The following is a 27,344-nucleotide window of genomic DNA, read 5'->3' on the forward strand; positions in this document are numbered from 1 at the left end:
TGAAAAATATTAATAGTAGTCCGAATAGGAACTTAAAACATTCACTATTACTTAAATGTTATTATTTTATATGTATAATAATATTATTCGAAATAATTGGAAATTAATTTTTACTTTTGGCCATCCCCCTACTTTAAGAAAAACTAGATTACATTTTCTACCAAAAAAAAACTCTCAATATTGAAGCAATATTTTCTGATATTAAGTATCTTCACAAAAAAATAACTCATTGTAAAACTAATACAGAATTGGCTTAGAATAAAAAAAATATTTAATATGAATTATCATCATAACCAAGGTTATAATGTAGTATGGTTAATTAGGTAGGCCCATGGATTTAATTCCATAGCTGTCACCATATAAGTTTTTTTATTATTATTTTGTAACACGATTTTTGTTGAATGCTACGATATCCACAATTTCATAGCAACTGACAATTTACGATGATATAATAATTAAAATGTAATAAGGTCAAAAAACAAATAATTTCAGCTCTTATCAACTATATTCAAATTACATGATATAGTTTAATTCAGTTAGTATTTAATTTATTTTATTTATCGTTCCCAGAATTAGTAATTATTACACACTTGCAATCTATAGTAGTGCATAAATAAGCATTTTTATTTGTTTTACATAAGTAATTTATACATTTAAATAGGTACCTATTAGGTAACTATGATATCATAACAGCATATAGGAGTTCTACACCAGTACTCATATGTTTTATACAGTATAGTTACTGTACCTTTGTCACTGACCATAATACATTTTTACAATTTTTTTACAAATTTTATATTCAAATTAATCAATTATTACTCGAAGGAATAAACGAAGGAGATCCATGAAATTTGGATCACTCAAATTTTTTTTTAAATTTTCGAAATTTTCGAAATTAATAAATTTGTTCTTTGTATGTCATATTTCTAACCAAAGGTTACACCAAATTCTAATTTTTAACAATTTTCATCGGTGCATGCATAGTAAAATAAAAATGTCTTAAATAGGAACCACTATTTTTGAGACTAGATTTGGATTGCTTTATTTTTTCTGAGAAACTTTGATATTTACAGTCTTTTGATATCTTAAAAATTGACATTTTTATGACAGCCGAAAGCTTTAAATTAGGTAATTTATTTTTCTAACAAGTGAGGCTCATGCCCATAATTCAATAGTTGTTTGAGAATACCTTAACCAAACTTTTGACCATTAATGAATGAGGACATATGGTCCAGTATAATGACCCCCTAGATCATCTGATATAATATATATATATCCGTTGGACTATTTTTTATGGGGACATTTAAAAACAGTTTTAAACTTTTAAACTTTCGACTATCCTAACAATGTAAATTTTGAAGATATCAAAAAACTGTAAGTATCAAAGTTTCTCAGAAAAAAATAAAGCAATCTTAATCCAGTCACAAAAATAGTAGTTTCTTTTTAAGACAATTTTATTTTACTGCAAATACACCGATAAAAAAAGTTAAAAATTATAATTTATTTAAAACAGATATATTTATACATCATTTAGGCAATAACAAAACCCAGAATCAAACTATAGAAGTAATGCGTTCGAAATATTTCCTATTACCTTTAAAATCGAAGACACAGTATTTGAATTACACTTTTTAAATATATATAATTATAAAATCTACTATGCAAATATTCGATAAAAGTCATGATTTTTCGAAGAAAGAACAATTGAAACATTATAAATCAATAGCTAATATAGTTTCGAAAAACGACTTCATATTAATTATAATTTATAAGCAACTGTTGTACCTATATTAATTTAGCATAAGAAACTCAACTTTAAAATTAAAAATAATGGTTTGGTCTCTAAAAAAAAAATAAGTGTTAATACTTTAATATTTATGGGAAACATAACTGATAACACGATAAGAATGATTAGAAACGTACGTCGAATGTATGGACGTTAAAATATTAAATTTACCATCAGAACATTGGTTTGAATTTAAATGTTAGTAGACGTTTGAAATACCTAAGTACTCACTTGTTGATGACCGTCGTTTTGGTCGATCCAATCGACGCTGCTGTGTTCTTCTTCTTTGGACGCCAACGCTCTATGGGTCATCTGCACTGATCAACAAATATCAACAGCTAGTCTGCCGACAAAAACGATCGCGCGCACGATTAGGTATTAACGGTAACTGCAGCCAAATTAATATTGTATGATGTTTAGCTCTGTTAAATTGTTTTCATTTAAAGTCGTCGAGTTGTATGCGTATGTAAAATAATGTTATTTTTCGTTGTATACGAATCGGCCTGACGTCGTAGGTAAATATAAAATATCACGGTGAAATTATTTATACCGCGAGCCGCACAGGTGTTGTGTTCCTACATGTGCGAATAACACTGTAGCAAACGTGACATAAATACTTACCCAAGTGATAAAATAACAACAATATTTTCTACGCTGGATAGGTATAGGTATAATGTACTACGTATATATAAGCTGAAGATATGCGTACAACGATCGGTGCAACGTTGCACATTTATTTAAATATAATATTACAATGGTTGCATTATATAGGTAATATTACATTATTATTATTATGAGATGCGTTATCCTTATCACGTTAATCTCAGTTACACAAATTGTACACCCAATAGTCAATAATTATATTATAATAATATTACCTGTGGGTCTGCGATATAGACTTAAGCGCGTACACGGTATAATACTTAATTTATCGAGGAACTACTTGTTGCCGGCAACGAGTCGGACAGTGGTCTGATTCGTCGCGTCACACGCGTACACGATTTCTTTCGAGTGAACGGATTTTGTGTGCGCCGTGTTGGGAGCCGCTGACGCCGCCGGGTCGTCTCGTCCAACGGGTGGTGCGCACTGGGGCATTGGCGAGGGTTTCGGTAGGATCTGTCGTGGTGGGGCTGAGGGGAGCTGGAGAGGAGGAAGGCGCATAGAATCCTCATCGGGACGACGATGAACCGCTTGACGTTTATTACGCGATCGCTGCTCCTGCATGTGTACCGTCTCAACCGTGAGAAGCGGTCGCGATGACTTGGCACCAACGTTTTAAATATAATAATAATATATGGCTCGTTTAAATGAATCTTACTCATTAAATCGGATGAAACGCGCGCACGCGTCCAAAATACTCGGCCTCAGATGTAAAATTAGTAATAAAAATAATAATTATCTTTCTGGAGAATAATCACTAATATTGTTCTGTCCAAAAACGACTTTTTAGAAACTATATAGACGTAACGACTAAGGCAATACGTTTTGGATCATGTTATTGGACTTTATTATTAATCTCATTAAATAAATAATAACATGTGACACTTGGAAATAACCAATTAGCAATAAAATCAAAATCGTTTTTATTCACCACATACGGCTCAAGCGAAGATGGTGTCATGACCTTCTACCTCAAATCTAAAATAGCTTAACTTAATAAGCCAAAATATAAAAATAAAATAAAAACTCAAAATAGGTAGTGTCACTAATGGGTGGCTTCTTCCCTCAAAAGATTCGTATGTAAATTCTCTGTACACATTTGCTTATTGTTCTAGCTATAAGAACAGATTGTAAATTTAGAATCAAAAAGAAAAAAGAAAAAAGCCACCACATAAGTTTCAGGCTTCGCAATTGAAAATATAGAATATAATTATTAAAAATGTCTCCGTGTAAGAAAACTTTGATTACCTTGGGTATGTAAATATTCACCGATCACAGCAATACATCTATGATACTCGTACGACCGCCCGGGATGTCGTTTTATTATCGATTTTAGACATAGGCATAGAAGAGAGGGGTCTAGCGTCTAGGAGGGCTATAGCCCCCTGGAATTTTGCTTGCCCTCCTATCACATACATTCTTTTAGTCACATTCTTAGAATATAATGTTATTTACCAGTAATATAATAGGCGACTATTATACAGCGGATATAATATCCCCTCCTATATAAATTCATCACGTTACGCTATATAATCATACAACCAGACTAAGCAGCCTGACAGCCAACATGGCTATACCTATCTAAAGGAGACACATATTAAGGTTATATTTTACTAAGGTTAAATTAATTCATTCAACTCAATTTAATAAATACTATACTATAATATTATAACACAACGAAAATATAATATCTTTTACTCGCGATCAGTCATGGACTGGCTATATATTGTGTAGGTATGGTAGTTTATTGTAATTTATAGGCTTGCAGCACTCCACGAGCCTGTTCAATAAGTAGAGAGGAACCGCTGACCTTTGAAAATAAGAATTATAATAGCTATGACTAATATTTTATCAAGGTAAAATAGTAAAATATAAGCGTGGGGTGCATTATATTATAAATCAATTCCGTTCTTATAGTACCTGATTATGAGTACCTACGGGCTACGACTTATTGTAGCGTATAATAATTATATTCGAATCATAGAAACACGTGATATACGATACGAATTTATATTTTGTTCACTCTGTATATACACAACAATATTAAGAGCTGGATTGTTTTTTTTTTCTTCTTTGGAACGCGACCAAAATAATGCAATGTCGTTCGGTCACTCGACCGGCTGCGTCGAAAAGGATATTATTAATAAATTATTTGAAACTATAAACGTGAAACGACCAGCCATAATAATAATAATAATATGTGAGCTCGTTGAACTCGTTGTTGTTGGTCACCACCACGGCTGTTTACATTAGATTAGACTAAACACATATTTAATACACGCGTGTTTTTAATCATGTCGTAGGTACTGTAAATCTGAATTTCGAGTGACTGTTTTGTTTATTTATTTAATTTAACTATTTAAAAAACTAACTTAATATAGGCCTTATGGGTAGGTACCGTAAACTAAGCAGTGCTATGTGCGTATCCAAATATTACATAACGCCAAGTAATTTTGTCCTTGCATCGGCTAACCAAAACCAGAAAGATTATGCCCTGATAATCAGTCTCCTGTTCTTGTAAAAACATTAAAAACACGATGGTTTTCTCAGGAAAATATTCTGATTTCGAAATTTAAAAAATGTACGAAGTCATTTAAATAATTAAAAAGAATGAAAAATAAATGATAACAGTAAATATTATAGTTCAAATATTCAAAAGTATGTGTAAAAAACAATTAACAAATTTACTGAAAATTGTACGAATTATTCATAAGAAACAGCTTAAACATTTAAACTTTAAAGTAATTTACGATTATGAATTGAGTATTAATAAAATTATATTAGCTGTGATTAGATTTGTCACCGTTTAAACGACTCTATTATCATATATTTACATTTATCAGCTAAATTAGGTTATTGCAACACCAATAATTAGTAAGTTATTAATATACTACATCAATAATAAAGAGGTAATGATATAAAATATTTTTATTGAACATCATTAAATTTATTTTATGTTGTGAATGTTATACAATATACATCCTTTATTTAATAAAAATATTTCTCTGAAAAGGATATAGGATATAGCTACACATTTTTATTGTATCTCACTTATCATATACCCACATTAGTATTTAAAAGAAAGTGTATTTGAAGGGTCACGGGACTCTAGCACAAGAATGAATCCTACTTTTAATGTTCAAAGTATTAAACAATTAATTTATGTATGATTTCAAGTCTAGATATAATGTAGAGTAATAATTATAAAATTAATATAGAGCTTGCCAAAATACGTGAATATGTAACGTGTACCAACCAAGGGCACAAGAAATGCCAATAGACTAAGTACAATAGTACATGTGTATTTTAATGCCATCATTAGGATCTTTTAATACCTTTACATTTTTACCAATGTTTTTTTTTATTATCTAAGTATTTTTTTATTAGAATAAGCCTCGGCGCGAAGGCCTATCTAAGTATTAAAAATAATATTTTTAATAATTAATTAATTAATTATTTTAATATTCTATAATATACAATTGTAATAATTAATAATTTTGCATACAACTGAAAATTAAAACGCTTAATGTTTAAGACATTAGATTATTATGATAAAAGAAGACGAAAATCAAATAACTTTGAAAGTTTTGAAGTACAATAACACGTATAAAGATAAAATTGTGTATAGGTTAGGTATTTATATTTTACAACACCCTCATAAAATATCAGCATAACCATTACAGATAAATCTGAGATGATATAGCCTACAAATTTATTCTTAACTTGTTAGATACTGTTCGACTTTATTTTCACAAGTTGAGCTTTTATAAATTTATGCTGACAACAGCATAACTTGTATTGGTCTTCTTTTTTGTGCATCACCATCATGGAGGCCGTACTGTTTTCATATGACGTATCCCCCAGCATCATATACAGCATCGTTTATTCGTTAAAATATTTACAACTTTGATCTGATCCCCTGATGGCAGAAATAGCCTTCCTCAGTGGATGCTGATATATGCGTATATCACATACCTTCTGGAATCTTACAATTAATTGTAATCTTAAAATAACTAGTAGTGGTCTAACAGTGTCGTGCTCAATATTTTTTATTCGAATAAAAAATGACTAACATAGAGTTATATTGTTGTCGGCACAAACTTGTAAAAGCTCTCCCGATGAAAATAAAGTTCAACTGTTACAAGTTCAAATCAGGAGAACAGTGCGTGTAAGATTTCGTGACTGACCGACTCATGAGTCACGTCCTCTAGCTACTATTCCATTTATTTTTTCTACAGTAAATTAGTTATCTGAAACAAATAACAATATGAATGTATTGCGTTTTAGAAAATAACCGTCTTTTAAATGTGCATATATCAGTGACGGTTAAATGAATTTTTTCAAGGGGGTTAGGGATATATGGCTAATTTCTTAACATTCAATATTTGATTATTAAAAATATAATCTATAGAAATCAGATCTTAAACATTTTAAAGAAAACTCACGGGGAGATCTATCCCCTTCACTCCCCCCCCCTTTAACTGCCATTGGCACATACGATAAGAAAACCGAGAAAACTGCACCAGTTCTATACATATTACATATAGCCATACATATAATAAATGCAATTTAAAAGGACCACAATAGCATACAACTTAACTGAGTAATAATTAATAATGATCTCGAGCGTGGGTACATTGTTATTTGTATGTAATTATTATGTACTCATGTCATCGTCGTCATCGATTAATTGATCGCACAATAGTCCATCAAATATTTTTATATTTGTTTGATGACCGCTTGAAATAAGTCTAAATTGATAAAGGAGACAGAGTAGTATATGACTGGCTGATTTCTAAAAACATAATTTATTATCTCGTTAACCGACGTCTTGAGCACAATAAATATTATATATTATAAACACTAAAACACGCCATTTAAAGAGTCGGTGACACAAAATTAATTTTTTCAAATAAAAAACCCTTTTTTACTTAAATTAATTGTTTTTTATTTGAAAATGTAGATAGTTTCTGAGTAGTGAGTTATATTAAGCTTTATGTAGTATATGAATAATAATCATATTATGGTTTTACTTCACAACTCGAAAAATATAATATATTATAGTATACCTACTTAAGCCACTACCGGGTTGTATGAAGAATCAATAAATATTAAACGAATTAATGGCAAGCTAATAATAATCCCCTAGACATTATTGAACATTACATTTTTTTAAACTATTAAATTAATACATTTTCCAATTTTCCACGCATCCCAGTATTAATTTACCTAATATAGTACTATACGTACCCAGACTGGAACAATTTTTACAAATTCTAAAATTAATTACTACAAATCATCATAGCCACCAAACTGTAATATTTCAAACCTGTTATCATTGGCATTTTTTTAAGTGTACCTAATCTGTGTACCTACCTACCTATTATACATTTCAAAAATTCAAAATCTACTGGTTTGAATTTTGGTTATATGCTTGCGTTAAAATCAAAGATGTCGTCTGCATAATAATTTACATAATACTCATACGAAAAAAGATTTATATCGCCACAGCTTAAATTACACAAATTATCTAAAGATTTGAAAATATAGCACACCTCACATAGTATTATGTTGTCTCAGTCTTACTGCAAATGTATTAAAAGTCTACAATATACCAAATTTGCATTTAGCAGAACCAATACTCTGTGAGTATTTTTAGTTTTTATATAGTAATATTCTATACACAACATACTTATAACTCGCACATAAATTGAAAAATCCTAAAAACTAACATACAAACACAGGAAATGTTCTAATTTTAAGTTTTATAATAGGTCAGTTGACAATCCGCCTAAAATTGTGCTATGATCGGTTCTGTTACACGAACATTTGCTGTTGTATACACTTGCATGTTTGTAAGACACTATATAAGTCGTAGATAAAACAGGTAAACTCGGTCAAATATTTAGGTGTTCATCTCGATAAAAGGCTAACCTGGGCGACACACATAAAAATTAAAATTAAATCCTTAAATATCAAATTACATAAACTTAGACCTCTTCTCAGTTCCAACATCTCACTCTCCAATAAATTGCTAATCTAGGTACAAACAAATTATTCGCCCGACTATGACTTATGGTATCCAATTTTGGAGCTCAGCCAAAAAATCCAACGTCAATATATTCCAAGCGTTTCAATCAATTAATCTTAGGCTAATAACCAAAGCTCCGTGGTATGTTAGTAATCTTTCCTTACATAATGACCTAAACATTTGCACCATTTCTACTCTCGCCCGTATATTATATTATTCGAATTTCCACGCGCACACTCACAATCACTCAAGCCCTCTAATTTCTAATGTTTCCTTTCCTCTGCCACCATTCCCAACAATCCTCCTTGCCGCCTTAAACGTAACTGGTCACGTGATTTACTTTTATAATCAGCATAAAAAAACTTATATTAAAATCAAAAATCAAAATTTATTATTTAAGTTGTGTCACTGGATGCCCCCTTCTATCACGCCCACATGCCTTGTAAATAATGTTATAAAATTTACTTATTGTATCAAATGTATACAGATTGTAAATATATTGTTGTTTTTATTAATAAAAAAAAAAAAAAGATAAAACAGACGTGAGTGGCATTCTTTTATACAGAACTTATAAATAGAATAACCTAAAAAAAAATTCGAACAACCAGAATTTGAAAATATTCATTTTTAAAAGAAATATTTGTGGGTTGGGGTGAGAGGGTATGTCGTATTATATATACGTTGCAATCTTCAACTAAGCGCAGCCTCTTGGGACAAGCAGTATACCTTACTTATATGTATGTAATAATTATACAATATATGCATTTTTTTTTTTTGTCATAAAGTCAAGTTTTAGTATTGATCTATTCATTACTATTATGCATATTTTATACAAATAACATCCATTAACAGTATTAATACATTATATTACGAGTATTATTTGTAACACCTAAAATATTGGCCCAAATAATAGGGTATACTTTACTGTAACAAAAAGTTTTAAAGATTTATTAGGATTTTTTTTTTTTTTATTAACAAAATAACATTTACAATCTGTACATAATAAAATACAATAAGCAAATATGTTTACAATTATAAAAGTGACTTTGGATACATGAGAAGGGAAGCTATCCAGTGATATATAGGACCCTTTTATTAGGATTTGAAAAAATTTTAAAAGGTCCATTATCAACTAACTAATTTAACCGTTTTTAAATTTTGATGTTACATAACGATTGTTCTGGTAGATTTATAAGTAGTTTAATTTTTGTACCTATATTTTTTAAATTAAAATTTTCTGCGTGGAACAAACAGCTAGTTAAGTTAAATGTTTCTTAAAAAAAAAAAAGAAGAAAAAGGAATAGTAAAGTTTAGCATACACGCTGTACGGTACCTATACTACAGAATAGATTAATCTATTCTTTATCTCTAGGTACCTCATAAATTATTTTATAATAATTATTAATTGAATACGTAGGAAAATGCAGTATGTAACCTCAACCTCAAGGTTAGTCGTTCTGGCGTTTATATTACTATCAACTATAAAGTAACAATAATATATTTAAACATCGTAAATTCGTAAACATTGTAATTGCAGGGAAAATATGAATTTTAAATACCTACACCAAAAATTAACAAAAATTAAAACCATTAAAATATATTTATTATTATTTATTACGTAATTAGCGTCATTAATCATTATAGACTTATTTAACTGTCGTGTGTGTGTGTGTGTGTGTGTGGAAGGAAGGAGGGCATTCAGTATTTCGGAAAATAGATTATTCATAGGACGATGATGGGGGAATGACGTGCATTTTATGTTTAGTTTTGTAAATCCATGAAAATTATGTAATAAATATTTTTATAAGAAAAATTTGTTATAGGTAGTCATAATGATAAGGGAGTGGTAGAAAAACATTCCACTGGAAAATGTTATAGTTATATGCATAATTAAGCATGCAAATCACGAAAATAGTCGTAAAAATACTTGCTACCTAATTCGTAAAAATTTAATTTGAAATATTTACAAAAAAAATAAATAATTTTACAGTTATGTGTTTTTTTTGTGTCTACCATCGTCTCTTAGTAAGCATTTTTGAGAGTGGTTTCTGGAAGAAAATTGAAACTAGTTAGAATTTCGGGAGGTAAAAGTTAAAAATTCCAAGTAAGTACTTACTTAACAAAATAATAATTGAAAACAAAAATAAAAACACAACATTGAAATTTTTGTAAGTCTGTATTTATAATATTATTAACACGTATTTTTACTCCAAGTAGGGAGCTCAATTTCATACTTGAGTGAGCACTTAACTTGGTTTTGTTGATAATCAATGACGTTTCTCAATTATTACGATCGACTCATTTAGCTTTGAGAGTAAATAAAAATAACCCATACGTAACAATAGCAAAATCAAAATATTGTTTTGTTTGTTTTTTTCTCCAATCAGGATTTCAATGAAATCAATTTATTGCAGTTCGTTCTTAATCCCTAATAGATAACAGCTAGTTTATCATAAAATATAATAACAAAATTAAAATTCATTAAGTTACAATTTTCTATACATGGCATTATACTTATTACAGTATTATTACTATAATAAATGCGTATGACGACCTATACAAAATACATAAGTATACATATTGGCACTTATAACTTATATATTTTATATATTGAGATACTTTCAACTGATATGTGAATAAACACTTGGTCTAATCTCTAATACAACTTAATACATAACAAATGATGCTTACGCACATATAAATCGGCCCAAACAAGAAACTTGAAAATTAAAAGAAGGACATTTTTGAATTATTGTGTTATTATCTTATAGGAAGATCAGGAAATGGACTCACTCCAAAACAAACTAAAACATTTAACAAAACGTGTTTAAGAATATTGCATAAATTTATGAACTTAAGGTAGGTACTCGCTTTCATGAATTAATTAAATATTCAATGTGAAGAAATTTCAACCATAGTGATGATCAAATTTACAAATTTAATTTAGTGCTATATGCACATTTATAGTTATGATGTTGACCTTAGAATTTAGCGTGACAATATAACGTGATGCTCTAAACTGATTATTTTTGTATGTACCAAAATCACGAAACAATTCTAAATCGTCAAATATTATTTATAAAATACATATATTTATGAATACAAAATCTATTATATAATATTATAATAGGCACGAACATTTTTTTTTTTAACAAATATCAGTTTGTTCAATATTTTTAATAATAATATAAGTACCTATATCAATTATTTTAAATAGTAATACATATAAATTATAAAGTAACCATATAGAAGCTGGCATAATATTTATTTGAGAGCGATAATTTATCATTTAATTCAAATTTAACACATAGGTATGATATATATAATTTACCCATTAACGATCTACACCTAAAATCTACCATACACCAAAGCGCATTCTCAGGTTTTTTTTTTTAACTTACTAATTTATATAAAAAATTTTGACATTCAAAATTCGATATAGTGGATATACAGTCAGCAGTGAATTGGCTCTGAAATTCTTAGCATCACTTAGCAGTCAACATAGTCTAATATATTTCAGACCATTTTATTAATTTTACCCATACATATTATAATATATTAGTATTTAAGTAGATGAATTAAATTTTACATTTGATCAACATATATTGCTTCCATAAAACAATTTTTTAATCAGAAAAATATTTTATATTAGGTAAGTAGTAGGCGCTAATTGTCTTATTTTTAATTACTATTGTTAGTTATTAATATATTAAATTTATTCTGTAAAATAGATTTTAGGCACATATTTTATTAAAATGTTTGAAAATTATATTTCAATAAGTATTAGGTTATATATTTATTCAACCAGCATAATTAGAATCAGAATGATTAAATATGACGTAGTAAAAAAATCTGACAAAACAATTCGGTTTAATTGTTCATAATTACAATTATTATATTATGTGCATTCATACGTATTTTTCATTAAATCCCCTAAAGAAAAATTAAAGAAAAACCGCTAGACACGGATAAAGGTATTATATAATAATAATTATAAACATTATCTATGTTTTTACGTTGGTTTTCTACCATCTTTCAATTTTTAAACTAATTATGTGTATTTTTAAATTGTAATAAATATTTTACATTCTCATAATTCGCTTAAAAATTTAAAAATCCAACGTACAAACATAGATAATTTTCTTATCTTTACGTTCCATGAAAGGCGTATTGATTCTAATATTAAATATAGCAATCCAAAAAATTTTCTGCTGAACAAAAAATTACAGTGTGGTATGTATACGCGTTTATAAGATGAGCACAACACATAAATAACGCCTTCACCATTTATTGTAGGCAAAGGACACAATAATATTTTACTAAGGATGATAATATAAATTCAAGGCCTTGTAAAATATGAGTAGAAAAAGAAGGTAGGTACCTACCTATCATGTTCGAGTTTTGTGGATTGAGGGAATTTATTATGTTTTTAAATTTACATTAAAATAAATATACATTCCGTCAACAGGTATTTATTAAGAAATTTATTTATTATGAAAATTTATTTTACATTAGTTAGGTAAACATTTTTAACTTTTATTTTTTGTATTACTTATACAAGTATAGAATGAATATTTGGAAATATCTAAACATTTTAATCGAGTTTTTATGTCACTACTAACTGATGATTGGTACAAGTTGAGGCTTGATGTTGCATCAATAGTAGGAATTCGCATTAAGAAATGCCTGAAACAAAAGTGTTGCTATTCAACTTTTTTTTTATTTAAAACAGAGCAATTACTACTTATTATCATTAAGACGTGCTAAATAGTTAAATTATAAGCATTATATAGATTATATTATAAAGTGTAACCCAGTGTAAGTGTTGTGAATACTGTATATCAATGTGGTTAGTACATGTAAATTGTCATGTGCCATGTTTAAAAAACAAATTACGCAACATGGTAAATAATAAATTGGTATGCATAAAATTACAAATAGGCAAGTACCTTCACGCACTGCATTACACAATTTCAAAGTCTGATAAAAACATATTTCTTTTTTTTCATGATATTAATAATATTTGTTTATTTTGCAGCCAATAAAACATGAACAAATGAGAAAAGGAATCTGTCGATTGTGTCACATTTTATCTAACTGCTTCGTTCTTAAATTCTTTTACTTTTTATTATCCGCGGGTACATAACAATGGTTATGGGGCCATGTATTTATAGCTTAAATAAGCTCAATTTAATATACCTAAGTCAGTAAGTCATGTATTCATTCAAAAATATATACTTATCATTAAAAGAAAGCTGTGTGTACTACAAAACTTCAAATCTTCAACGTAGACAAAATAAATCATTCTCGTTTAATTTTCTGTCACCATTCGTAATATCAGTTTATACATTGTAATGGATCCCTTCAATAATTATGATTACCTAATAATATTTCAATATTTGATTGATTGAAAAAAAAAACAAAATATTACGATCCTTTTAAAACCAACAAACAAAATAATCAGGAAACTAAAAAATAAAAATTATATACATATTATAGTCTCAAGCTCGGATTAGAGAGACATAGAGAGGGCTGTGGGGCTAGGTCACATTACAAACGGCTTCATTTTTTCCATTTATTTTCTCATAGCACTATTATAGTAGCATAGAACACTATACCCATAATGTATATAAGATTTAAGAATATCGTGTTTAATATAATGTTAAACATTATGTTATTTTGATTAAATAGAAAACTAACTAGTGGCCTCTAATTGGCTATTGGTATTATATATTTATATAATATTGCTCATATATCGACTTTAATTTTTTTTTTTAATATCATTATATTTTAATAGGTACCTATCACCTAATTCATACTATATAATTATATACACCAACAATGTCATTAAAATTAGGTATAGTTAATTGAAAATTTACGAAGGCATTATAGAATAAAAAACAATAATACGAAATTAAGTTTTTTCTTAAAATCAGAATTAATTTAATTATAGTTTAATATGATAAAAAAATACATTATTTTTTAATTTTTATTGGAGGCATCATTCAAAAGTTTGCACTCGGGGCCTCAAAATGTCATAATCTATACTTGATAAATGATAATACTATTGATGTACTGTCAGTATTTAATAATAATACAAATAACATGAATGGCTGATAAAATGATATTTTTTTTCAAAACTTTTAAAAGAATTGAATTATATGATTCGCTGTTAATTGTTAAATTAAGAAAACGACAAAGATACCAATTATTTTCAGTGATAAAACATGGTTCAAGCTTACACGACATGAAGAGACCATGATCGCCAGAGTACGCATCGGACATACTAGAATCACCCTCTCCTATCTTATGCGTAGAGAGCTCAAACCCTGGTGTGAAACATGCAACTGCGAACTCACCGTTAATCATATATTCCTAGAATGCCCCACTTACCATAACGCCAGATCAAAAGCAAACATAAACACCTCCTCACTCAAAGACGCACTCGGACCAGGACAAGAAAAACCATAGTAAACTTCATCAAGATGGCCGACCTCACAACCAACATAATATAAGACAAGAACCAAAGACAGCACATTACAACTATCAAATCTTCATTATATTTATAAATTAAACATGTAAACCATTGTAGGCTAATAAAACTTTGTATTTGAAGCCTTTAATTAATAAAACAAAAAAAAAAAACATGGTTACGCATACAGAATAAAATTAAATCATAAAATTTGGGATTTACAGTAAAATCGCCTATTATAAAACTAAAAGAGCACAATATTTAGGAGGGCTCCACGCTACGGTTTTTTTAAAAATATTAATCACTTAAATTTTTTAAAAGATATAGTTGTTTAACAATATAATTATTTCTTAACAATGTAATAAGTGCCAAATTCGGAATAATTGAAAAAATGCAGCATGATGACCTTCAGAAAATTGTCCTCTTTTAATTTTATAACAAGTAATTTTACTATAAAACAAAAATTAAGTGAGTTATATACAAATCCGTATAAGCTTTTTTGCCATAAAATATTTTTTTTCTGTCAGGTAATGTTCCAAGACGCATTTTACTTCTAACGTCACTTCGCCACCACTGAGGTGGCCCTCTCACAAACATGAATGCATCTTAAATAATTAATACCGAATTTAATAACAATGTAATGGAACAATAATTTATGCTGATGTAACCATATTTAAAAGCAGACAGTTATATTCAATTTGCATATGTATATTGTATATAGGCAGGGAAGACACCAAAAGAAAAACAAATTATTTTTATTCATATTTAGTTGTGTATCAAACTACAAACATATTATTATATAATAGTTATCTTACAATACAAAAGTCATCATATTGTTATTATTACTTATTAGTCGGCGATATGAACTACTGCGATTGTCTCCCACCACCTTATTTATAATTGTTGTTTTCAAAATCGTTATTTATATTTTCTACATGATATTATTATTATTATTATTATTATTATTGCTTATTTCTTCGGAAAAATAATAGGCCCTACAGGGCTACGGAACAGGATCGAGTGTGCCCACGAGTTCATAATTTACAATTTAACATGTATTAACTATTTATATTAATTTAAGTATTTAAAATATACGTCTTATGCAGGTTAAAGTTAACGGACTGCACTTAAACGGACGTTGTAAGAACCAGCTTTAATTATTTGCATTTATATTAAAATAGTATTATACATTTTTAATGTTTTACAATTTTAGACTTTAATACTAAATTAAATATATAATACAGGCAACAATAATTAATATAAGGAAACGTATGGAATAAATATATGAAAATTATATAATTTATGGTATAAAATAATTTTTATTATTCTGTTCTATATTATTTTTAATGGATTTACTGTATCTTAGTCACCTCCCTAAATAGTAATACCGTAGTTAATTATAGATTCTACAAATGCTTGGTATACAATTTTAATTTTATACATTTCTAGTAAAATATTAGCTAAGTTTTTGAAAGCATAGATTATTAATCTTAGTTTAATTGTTGTCTGTTTTGTGTGCTAACTGGTCATACCATCTAAGGTTGCGACACACGTCAATGCCTAAATATTTACAAGAGTTTACATTTTTAATGAATTATTAGGTACATGCGTACATGATTTTAGATTTAAGCATTCGTTATCGTGAACACAGACTGCAGGATAAATAGATATTTGGTTAGAATCAGTTATATTATGTGAATAGTAATATGTATGTAGGTTTTATACTTTTATCTAAATCGAGAAATAGGTTATTTGCACATGGCTAATTAATGATTTTTCTCAGCCCATCTTCTATAGTTGTATGTATGAAAAAAACACATCCCAAGAAGTAACCCTCGATAAACAGAACAATCTGAAGAAAAACAGAAACGATAGAAAGATTATTTATATTTAATTGTATTAATCAACCCCAATCGTCTTTTAATATCGTCTGATACTCGGCTAATTCAGATGTTATTAGTTGGGTTACCGCATTGGATAAATTACTCATTGTCTCATTCTATCATTAATGTATTCACTTGTTACTCTATCGTTTAAAATAACTCATTTTATCGTTAATTTATTCATTTAATCTGTCGTTTAAAATCACACATATACAATATACATATGCATAGTTTTTTTTTGTTTTTTAGTACCAATTAGCAATAAATTGTGCAAACATATATTATTTGAGATTCCAAACTGGTCGTAACTCGTAAGAGTTAGAATTAAATTTAAAAACCACGAGTAACAGTCGGACGCACGATACATGGGTCTCGTGTATTCTCAGGTCATAATCTGAACGCATTGAATCAGTTTTTATTATGATTGTTATATTAGTCTTAAAATTAATAATTTGACCTATATAAAACATTAAAATAAGTAGTAAAGCACACGCCACACAATATTGTATAGTTTCATAATGATTTGATTGCTTAAATGCCTTTTAAATATTTAAAAATGTATAATATACGTTATTTACACTATTGTTTTATAGTAAAATTTATAATAGATACATATTATACACAATTTCTTACTTAGAAATATTAAAGACTGACATACAAATAGTCTTCGCTCAGAATCGTTTTTTGTATACGATGATTTCTCAACGAATGATATTTTTAAATTACAAAAAAATAACTAAAATCTTTATTCTTATTTTCGTTTAAAATTTTAAATATCTAATTTCATCTAAACTTACATTATAAATTATGTATGAAAATCTTCATAATAATAATAGCTGGAATGTAAAATAACGGATACATAATTTTATCAACGATTATCGTTTATGACATAAACTATAAAATGTGTAGGTAGATTAAAATTCAATCCAGCAATAACATACCAAAAATGATTCTGAAATATATATACGTTAAATGCTATATACCTGCATACAGTGGCATGGCGAAATAGATATTTTGGGCAATTGTCCTTTACTACTTATTACTAGGGTGGGTGGGTAATATTGAATATGTATGAACACTATGATCTATGAATATAGTATGAAGTATAAGTATTTTAATATTATATAGGTAACTATACTATAGTAATATAATTGGTTTATATAATTTATCAAAAAAAATTATCTAATGTATTATATGAATCATGAGATATTTATGACAATATTAACAACCTTGTAGACAGTTTTAAATTGTATATTAAATATTACTACATTTATACTTCATTAGGTTTAATACAAACAATAAATTACATCATTCAATAAAAATACGCTATTAAAATATTAAAATGATAGTTATTAGGAATTAGGTCAATTATAGGATATCGTTTACCCTGGTTGATGTTCATACAGTTAACATTAATATTTATTGATATTATAATATAATAAAATATGATGTGAAAGATAAAAAAATAAAATCATAAAAAAATAGATTGCATCATCGCTCGATCGCATTGAGTCAGGTATACCTAAATTGAGATAGAAAATTCAAAATGATGAGGGAGGACTAAACTGCGTTTATGCCAAAAAAAAAATTTGCAACTGCGCATGTGTCACATGGCTCACATCTCATATCATATCATAATTAAGCATAATTGTTCTAACATTGTGATTATATATAAACATTAAACATAAACATTAGACAAATAAACACCAATGACAATTATTGAAGATGATTTTAATGATTTTTAAATGTTTTCTGAACATTGTAATATTGTATAATATATTAATATAAATGTATTATCGTTGCTAACAATGAATTACACTAACGAATACGGTACAAAATTACTTCACTCAAGAAGTCACTGAATTTTTTTCACAGATCCTTAGGATTGGATGGCAAACATAAAGACAACATAATAGCGAATAATGTTCGTAATGTCACAGCTAACTTTTGACCGAGATTTCCATCAATGATGGTCATTTTCAAGTACGTACCTATAGACAAGCTTTGTACGTCAGACATTCTACTCCGTCGATCGTTTTCAGATTTTCAAATGAAGTCGGATCTTTGATTAAATAAACATCATTCTCAATAGTAACATATAAGCCAAATAGCATTATTTGGATGTACTTATACCTACTACAAGAGTGGATCCAAAAGGAACACTGTGAGCAAGTGACCCCGCCCCATTTATAAAAAATTAATTTAATTATTCATGAATTATTAAAAATCAGCATCGCAAAAATGTTTTTAATTTAAGGGCCCCCTCTCGTATACAGATTCTGGATCCGTCCTTGTTTATTAAAATATTATTAAAAATAAAAATAATAATAATTTATTTTGCTTACTTGTCGTATGCGTTTTAAGTGTTTTAACACTCAATTACAATAATGGTAGGTAGGTATTTGATACGCACAAGTACTCAAAGCACAGAAAGTTTGTAGAAGACAAGAGTAAAATTCCAACATTAGTTATTTTATTTGAAAATGTTTTTTGCATTGTTTTACATTTTATTAGCTCACAGTCAATCGAAAAGATTTCATCGCTGCTTGACTATTTCAATATATTATATTATTATATTTTATTATATTATATATTATATATTTAATATTATCTCTATATTTTTGCCACTTAAAGCCTATCAAAATGTGTATTTGTCTTAGGCGTTGATGAACGTCTGTATACAACTAGTAGGTCAAGGGCGTATTCAGAACGAAAAAGAGCACTTAAATTAAAAACATTTTTACGATGCTGACTTTTAATAATAATTGAAAAATTATAAAATATTTTTTTTGTGAACGTGGGGCAAAACTTTCTTCAGCGCTTCCCTCTGGTTTCACCCTTGGGAATAAATGATGATATAAATTTTTGAGCAATCGTAAAATAGTTTTAGAAACAGAACTGTTCATTTTGGACTTCTTTAATCTGGAAAATAATTATTTCCACTCGCTGTAGAACATTTTAATTTTGGTATTTTTCATCAATTAACCAAGTAAAATAATAGAGTAAAAAAATATGGAAAATATATGCACACTTGTAAACGACAATATAAGTCGTCTTGAACGATATTGACATATAATTATCGTCGGACACTGATTTTATTGGTATAACAGAATGACAGATGATTAGACTGTCAGGCGTTACTCGTTATCTAGGGTTAACATTCACTATTCGTTATACACTATATATATTGGATAATATAATACGACTATACGAAAACCTACTTCTAGTTTGTTAAAATTAAATAAAAATCTTAAAATAAAATTTCTAATTTAAGGCTCAAAAACTCCAAAAATACTCGTAATAAATGAAAAAAAAATGCAGAATTAAAACTTCATCCCTAATTACAAGAAACGTAGATAATATTATGTTATAAAATAAGCATCGAGTGGATAAGAAAACACAGTTAAGTACATCGAAATCCAAACCGTAATAACAACTATTCCACTAACTGTATCCAATATAAAAACCATATAAATAAATTTAAAAAATATTCGATTTTCATGAGTTTAAACAAAAATCATGCGTGACCATGTGTCCATGTAATCCTAATGGGTTGAAAAACTAAGCTTCAAACCACCTCCGAATCAAAAGAAATTTATTGATATAACTTTTATTGAAAACAGTCCAGTAGGTAGTTTTTGAGTCTATAAAGGAAGATCAAATAACTAAATCTCTATTTTTATGTACCTACTAGATAAATGTTCATAACAAAATATATGAACCAAAAGTAAGCCTTAGTAATTTAACTAAGAAGTATGATTTTTATTAAATTTAAGGTTATAAAAACCTAATCATTTTAACTGGTATAAAAAATTTAACAATACCTATTTGATTTATTTGATTTCAAATAATTATATGTAAAATTTATATTGACAATATTATTCCTAGTCTAGGTTTATCATGAAATATGTTATGGTGTATATATATATATATATATATATAACTTTTAAATATAGAAATTAGAAGTACCAAGCAACAAAATTAAAATATTTTTTTAGTAGGTATGTTTATATTTATTTTATTTTTTGTAATTCAATGACTAAACCTATTGGTTTCATAATTCAACCAGATTAATACATTTGGGAACAGAAATATTGATGACTGATGCATTATGTAATCATTTAAAAATCTATTTTTTCATGATTAAAATAATTTTTACTATCAATTATATGATCAAAATAACCATAGTTCTATTAAATTATGATAATATAAGTATTTATAAGTATTTATCACTTACATGTTAAAATAGATCAAAATATTTTAATATCCATCAACTCTAATGATTTAAATATTTGCTTACAAATAAATAAAGAAAACGTCCATAATTTGACGAAATTAATATAAAAATAAAGAGATAGAAATTAATCTAAAAAGTATAAAACTAGTAACATGTAAGACCAAAGCCAATGTTTAAGTCTAACAAAGTGCTAATATTTTAATATTATATTAAAAATACTTGAATAAGCCACAAAATATAACAATAAAAGACTATGATTGATACATTACATAATATTAATTATAATAACTACTAACTTCATACATAACAAACTATTTTACAAAAGATTTATATCAAATAAAGAAATTGAATAGGTTCATAATTACAATTCAAAAAAATATTTTTTTTTTTTTTAAACCTACATTGAGGTGTAATTTGGGCATATTAGAAAATATTCTATAAAAGGAACAAAACCGTTCTATTTAAAAAAAAAAAACTGTTTTGTTAAAAATTAACTGACATAAAATATCACAATATTTAATATCCAAACATATACATCATATTATTTCAATGGTGTATATAAAAATTATCATCACTTTTAGCCATTAAATATTTGGGGACTATGACTGATTCATTACGTTTGAAATTTTAATCGAACCTTAAATTACACTGTGGGCCATGGCCTAGGAATCACCCACCTGTATACATCAGTACATCATTGTCATAATGAACATTATATAATAATATAATTGCTGTATGGATTGAAAGATTAAAACTCAAAAATATTAAGCAAAATACATTAATAAATATAATTCTAATAATTTAAAAAATCAAATAATTTGTTAACTACAAATTAGTTAAATAATTGTTTTTTTTTTAACAATAAAACATTATAAACAAAAAAAATTACAGCTTAACAGTTTCTTGATACTACACTAAATGTACATGTAAATTCTTCAATTATAAATGGTAGAAACTGGTAAAATCTTAAGAATTGCATAATGAATATTGAAAAAATAAAATCAAGTTCAATTTTCAAATTATTCTTATCTTATTACTCATTTTTAGATGGACATCAGAAAAAATTAACTGAACTTAATAGTTTAATTCAGTGTTGTTTCAATATTTGTTTTTCCTTATAGCACAATATCTTACAGTTCTAGAAGTAATATAAGCTCTAGCAGCAATAATATTCAATCAAAAGAAAATGTATAAAGCTATCGAAGTATAAATTTATATGTAACAAGATAATAATTTACCAAAGAATGTCATGGATAATAGTAATATAATTTACAACTTAAATCATTTCCTATACATTTTATTTTACAAGTTGGAAAAGCAGATACAGAAATATGATTATAAATGTAATTTATAGAAGAAAACTAAAGATTATCAGTATATTTAATTAATACCTTAGTATATTTTTATCTCTATTAAAGAAAATATATGGTTTGATTGTTTATAGCTAAGCTAATTGAATCAGATTAATGAAGCAGGATCTGCTACTATATAAAATAGAATAATAAAAAAAAATTGTTATTTCAAGAAATAATATCAGATTAATTTATATCCATTTTATTATAAAATATTGATCATGTCCCCAAATATGGATAAAAAGTAATGAATACGCTTTTTCTCCGATCATTATATCAAATATAAATCGGGAAAGGATCGGAATGTAATAATAAAAAAGCCTTAATATTGTTTTTTTATATCCTTATAAGTAGTCACAGTTTTGTTGACCAACTGAATAAAAAATTTTTTTTACTTAAAACCAGTTGTGTCATACTGGAGGTAACAATTAAATCCATTACATTCGACAACATGCGTTGGTTTTCTTGGCAGTTTTGTAAAATGCTTTGGATTGCATACTTAGGCCTTCAGATTTAGCAACCAGGTCATCAAGTTTTTCTCCACGTTCCAATACGGCTTCAATAGTGTTATGCTAAAACATAGTTTCAGTAATTACTATAAGACATCAAAATGTTTATTATTTTGATTTTGTTAGGTACAATATTTTATAATTAGTCTCAACAAATTGATAAAATAAAGTTCTTTAAAAAAATATCAAATAACCAATTTAGAAGATAAGACCTGTATGGTGAAAAATATATAGTGGAAGCAAAAAATAATAATAGTATATTAGGAATGTCACAACTCACAGATTATTAAGGATTGTGTAAAGTGCAAAATAATGACTAGAATTTAAAAGTAAGAAGAAATATTTTTTCTATACAGTTTTAGTTTGTACTACTGAAGCAAAGATACAATACATTTTTATGTTTAATACTTAGAAAGAAGTTGTTATTTAGCATTAGAAAATAGGTATATAAAAATATTGAATTTTTCTAATTTGTTGTTTTCAATAATAGCTCAAATAATAGGTATTTGAGATGATAAAAAATGATCAATTAAACAATTAAATTCTATTTTTTTTATATACTCAAAATTAATGAAAATATTAAATAGTATGCATTAAAAATAAAATATTACCAAAATGATTTTTGTATCATCTAAATCTTGTTGAATTTTTGTCATAGCATCAGCTTCTTTAGGATTTTGATACTTGGCTAACATTGCATTTAGTTCATTGAATGTAACCTGAGTTTCATTAAGTTTAGGCCAACTATGAGATGGAACTTTTGCAGAAAACTCATCTAAAACCTACATTTAAAAAAAAAAAACATATAATCAGTAAGGTAATAAATTAAATACAGACAACTAGGCATATAGTGATATATTTTCATCTTACAGTACAATCAGAACCTACTGTACAACTAGTGTTAATTTTAGATGAAGTGAATTTAAGTAAAAACTAATTAATTTAGAAACTTCAAATTATTATAGCTCCAAAATAATATATAATTACTCAATACCTCAACAAAGCTAAATTTATTTATTAATAAATTATTTACTTATTTATAAATAATATAAAGAGAAAGATTTTGATCACATAAAAATAAATTTTGTTCAATTACGTGCATAAAATGGTTGAAAGATTTCTACGTCTTTTATCAGCTTATACTCTAATATATTATGTAACATCATAGCACAGTAGTTCTCAACCTTTTTTGATTCATGTCACCTTTAGCCACTAGAATCAAACACTGTGTCACACTAACATCAAAATAATAAACAATCTTAGCTGTATATTTATTACTAGGTACACGTGTTTATCGGACCAAAAGATTAAATATAAATAATACAAACTATTATAAAGATACGAACTTTGAGGTATGTTATGTACATGACAGTGGTGGTATAGGTGTATAATATATTTATTATAAGAAATTATATGACTGTTTTCGGAAAAATTAATTTGTTAAATTTTTTTTCTTTTCTTGTTAAAATTCTGCGTCACCCCTAAGCTAGGTCCATGTCACCCCGGTTGAGAACTACTGTCATAGCATATCAACCATCAATGAAAAACTATTGAGAACTCTCACTATTTTCCAAATATTACAACTGAATATCACCAAGTCATCACAATACCTATTTATTTTGTCATGAGTTTACCTTTGTTAGAAGCGTATGCGCAACTCGATGAGGATATTCATCGTCGGATATTAGAACGCCAGCCAAATTATCCGCCCGTACATAAACATGACACATATATTCTGAAATGAATTAATACTGATAATCTATATAATTTTGTTGATAGGATTAACAAATTCAAACCTTTTTCCTTTACAGATTGCCGAGCAGCACTTATTGTACGTTCCACTATGGTTTTAGTTACAAATCCCATGAATTCTTGCACACTTTTACGTTGAAAGTAACCAAATGACTGCAGTTCAAATGCAGATTTCAATAGCGTTGAATCATTAGGTCCTTTGTACAACACACTTATAGCAAATAATTTTACCATATTGGAGTCTGTTAGAAAAAAGTCATACGATTAAAATGTTTTCTAATATATGAAAAAGTTAAATGTATTATGAGTTATTGTGGATTAAGAAAAAAGTAAAATTAATATTTACCAACATTAATATATTGCTTGAAAGAATAGCACTTACCTGTTTTGTTTAAAATTAATTCAAATCGAAAATTGTAGAATGCAGTTTAAATATTATTTGATTTATTATTGTAGTGTTAATAATACCAAAACTAGATAATATTGAAAAGGTAATAACATCGAATTTTTTTAATAAGACAATATTTCAGACATTTCAAAGTGTATAACTTTTGATGACAACGAATAAACGAAACCTGGAGAATTTAGGCTGGAAGAAATGAAAATATTTAAATAAGTGAATGTACTATTCACTAATATCATTAATATCACTAATATCACTAATATCACTATTTAACTATTATAATATTTGGCTATTTGGCAGGAATGCAGCAGCTGCAGGATAATATGATATTTGGAAATTTTGAGTTATTTCACATGATAACAAGGACACAATAATAATAATTGACTATCAACAGTTAATTCATGAGAGGGGAGGGGTATTATTTGCAGTGCATCCAACCAATGCGACCGTCGAATTCCTATAACCAACTTACTGTAACTTTTAGGAATCGTGGCAGCACAGATATATACCACAGAATATTTCATATATTTTGTATTTTTGTGTATAGACTATATAGATTGCTAGGTTCTCCATACTTACCATATAAACGTTTTTTTTATTACAATAATTATCATGCTCCGGAAGAACTAGTATCTCCATAGGTAATAAGGAAATGGATAGGCAACGAGCTACGGCTATATTAAATATATTTGAGGCCGCGTTCCCTGAGAAGAGGCAATTGAGGCCCCTTTTATCAATGCTTATATATTGATGGTCGATACTCGATTTAGGTATACCCATAGATATATAGAATAAACTAGATTTCTAACTGTGATACAGCGTCTGTGTAATTGGTTGAAGTCATAGAGTAACACTCTAAAATAGTAATAGGTACTCATAAGACTATGGTGCACACAGACTTCTATACTATCTAGATAAGGTACTCTTATAATATTTACATTGTTGTCAGTGAAGCCCGCACGGAGACGACCGCCATTTTGCTGGTTGGCAAAACATTGGTTGGCATACACAAAATGTATAAGAAATAAAATAAAATTATAAATTTTTTTATAGGTGAAATATAACAATAATGACAAAATGGCCTATATAAAATAATTTTGTTTTGTTACAAACAACAAGTCTAGAAATAATAAAATACAATACAACATTAATTAATTTTTACCATAAATACATATATAATATTTCATACTATTTGCCAACCAAGAAAATGGCGGAACCCGGCTTCAACTAATGTCTGGAGTTATACTTATCTAGTTTATATAGAAGTCTGTGATGGTGCATTGGTGCCTACACAACCTAGATAACTAACTCTTATATAATTTACATAGTTATGGGTGAAGCTGATAAGATGTTGTCGGTAGGCAAAATATTGGTTGGCATACACAAAATGTATATGGATTAAAATATGGGATTCTATATTTTTTTAAAGGTGAAATAAAATAATAACGACAAAAAGTGATCAATAAAAAATAATTTTTTTTTATCACAAACAATTGGTCTAGACATAATAAAGTACAAATACAACATTGATTAATATTTACCATAAAAATATCTATGATATAGCATACTATTTTCCAATCAAGAATATGGCGGAACCCGGCTTCAACTTATGCCCGAAGTTACTTATCTAGTGTAGTATAAAAGTCTGTGACTAGTATGTTCCCGCTAGTAGATCAATCTTAATATGTTATAATTTTGAATACACAATTTCTCACAGATAATAAATGTAAAATGCTTAAAAATTTAAACTTTTTTATTTCTTAAGTCTTTAGTTTTTTGTCAAATTAACAAATTAGTTTTATTATTTGACCTTTTTCCCATGTTAATTATTTATTGCTGTCTAATTAATTTAAACTTGATGATGATAATCTTTTAAATGATTTCTTGTTATGTTTATAAATAAACTTATAGGGCTAGAACTTTGTAAGCTACTTATTGCTACCACTAATTGAGCAATATCTGTGAACTTCTTCTTCTTCTTTTCTTTCGCCTTCTCATCCAACTATTAGGGGTACGTAACCCTAGTCCTCAATTTCCACTTACTACGATCCTTAGTATCTTCCTCACAAACACCAGTCATTCTCATATCGCACTCTATAATTTCAAACTATCTCTTTTTTGATCTTCCTCTTCCTCATTTTCCATCCACACTCATGTTCTTTGTCACTGAAACTGCCTCAGTTTTTTCTCTTCTTAAAATATGTCCTAGCCATCTCAACCTACTCTCACGCAATTTGTCAACTATTGGAGCTACTCCTA

The 27,344-nt window shown here is 27.5% G+C and overlaps 2 protein-coding genes across 3 annotated transcripts in view; both read right to left on the reverse strand.

Annotated features, from left to right (window-relative positions):
* LOC107163337 (aquaporin-like) overlaps window positions 1–2,825 on the reverse strand; it is a 46,528-nt gene extending 43,703 nt beyond the window's left edge. Inside the window, exons 1-2 of one of the 2 annotated variants that reach the window (XM_015510710.2) lie at window positions 2,665–2,825; window positions 2,018–2,129 (exon numbers count right to left, since the gene is read on the reverse strand). In XM_015510710.2, the coding sequence (XP_015366196.1) occupies window positions 2,018–2,098 (81 nt within the window). In that variant the 5' untranslated portion in view covers window positions 2,099–2,129; window positions 2,665–2,825. Of the gene's footprint in view, window positions 1–2,017; window positions 2,130–2,664 lie in introns of those variants that run through there. The other variant, XM_089225169.1, reaches the window with a different exon arrangement.
* Window positions 2,826–21,833: 19,008 nt separating this feature from the next.
* Window positions 21,834–25,410, reverse strand: Ykt6 (YKT6 v-SNARE homolog). The gene is made up of 5 exons (XM_015510697.2): window positions 25,065–25,410; window positions 24,727–24,924; window positions 24,565–24,665; window positions 23,542–23,712; window positions 21,834–22,993 (listed from the first exon to the last, which is right to left on the reverse strand). Exons 2-5 carry the CDS (start codon window positions 24,914–24,916, stop codon window positions 22,859–22,861), a joined length of 597 nt encoding a protein of 198 aa, XP_015366183.1. The 5' UTR covers window positions 24,917–24,924; window positions 25,065–25,410; the 3' UTR covers window positions 21,834–22,858.
* Window positions 25,411–27,344: the final 1,934 nt, after the last annotated feature.

The sequence above is a fragment of the Diuraphis noxia genome, unplaced genomic scaffold (assembly GCF_037042655.1).
Source record: "Diuraphis noxia isolate RWA-SAM2 unplaced genomic scaffold, SU_Dnox_SAM2 contig0004, whole genome shotgun sequence".
In the NCBI taxonomy this organism is placed as follows: Eukaryota; Metazoa; Arthropoda; class Insecta; order Hemiptera; family Aphididae; genus Diuraphis; species Diuraphis noxia.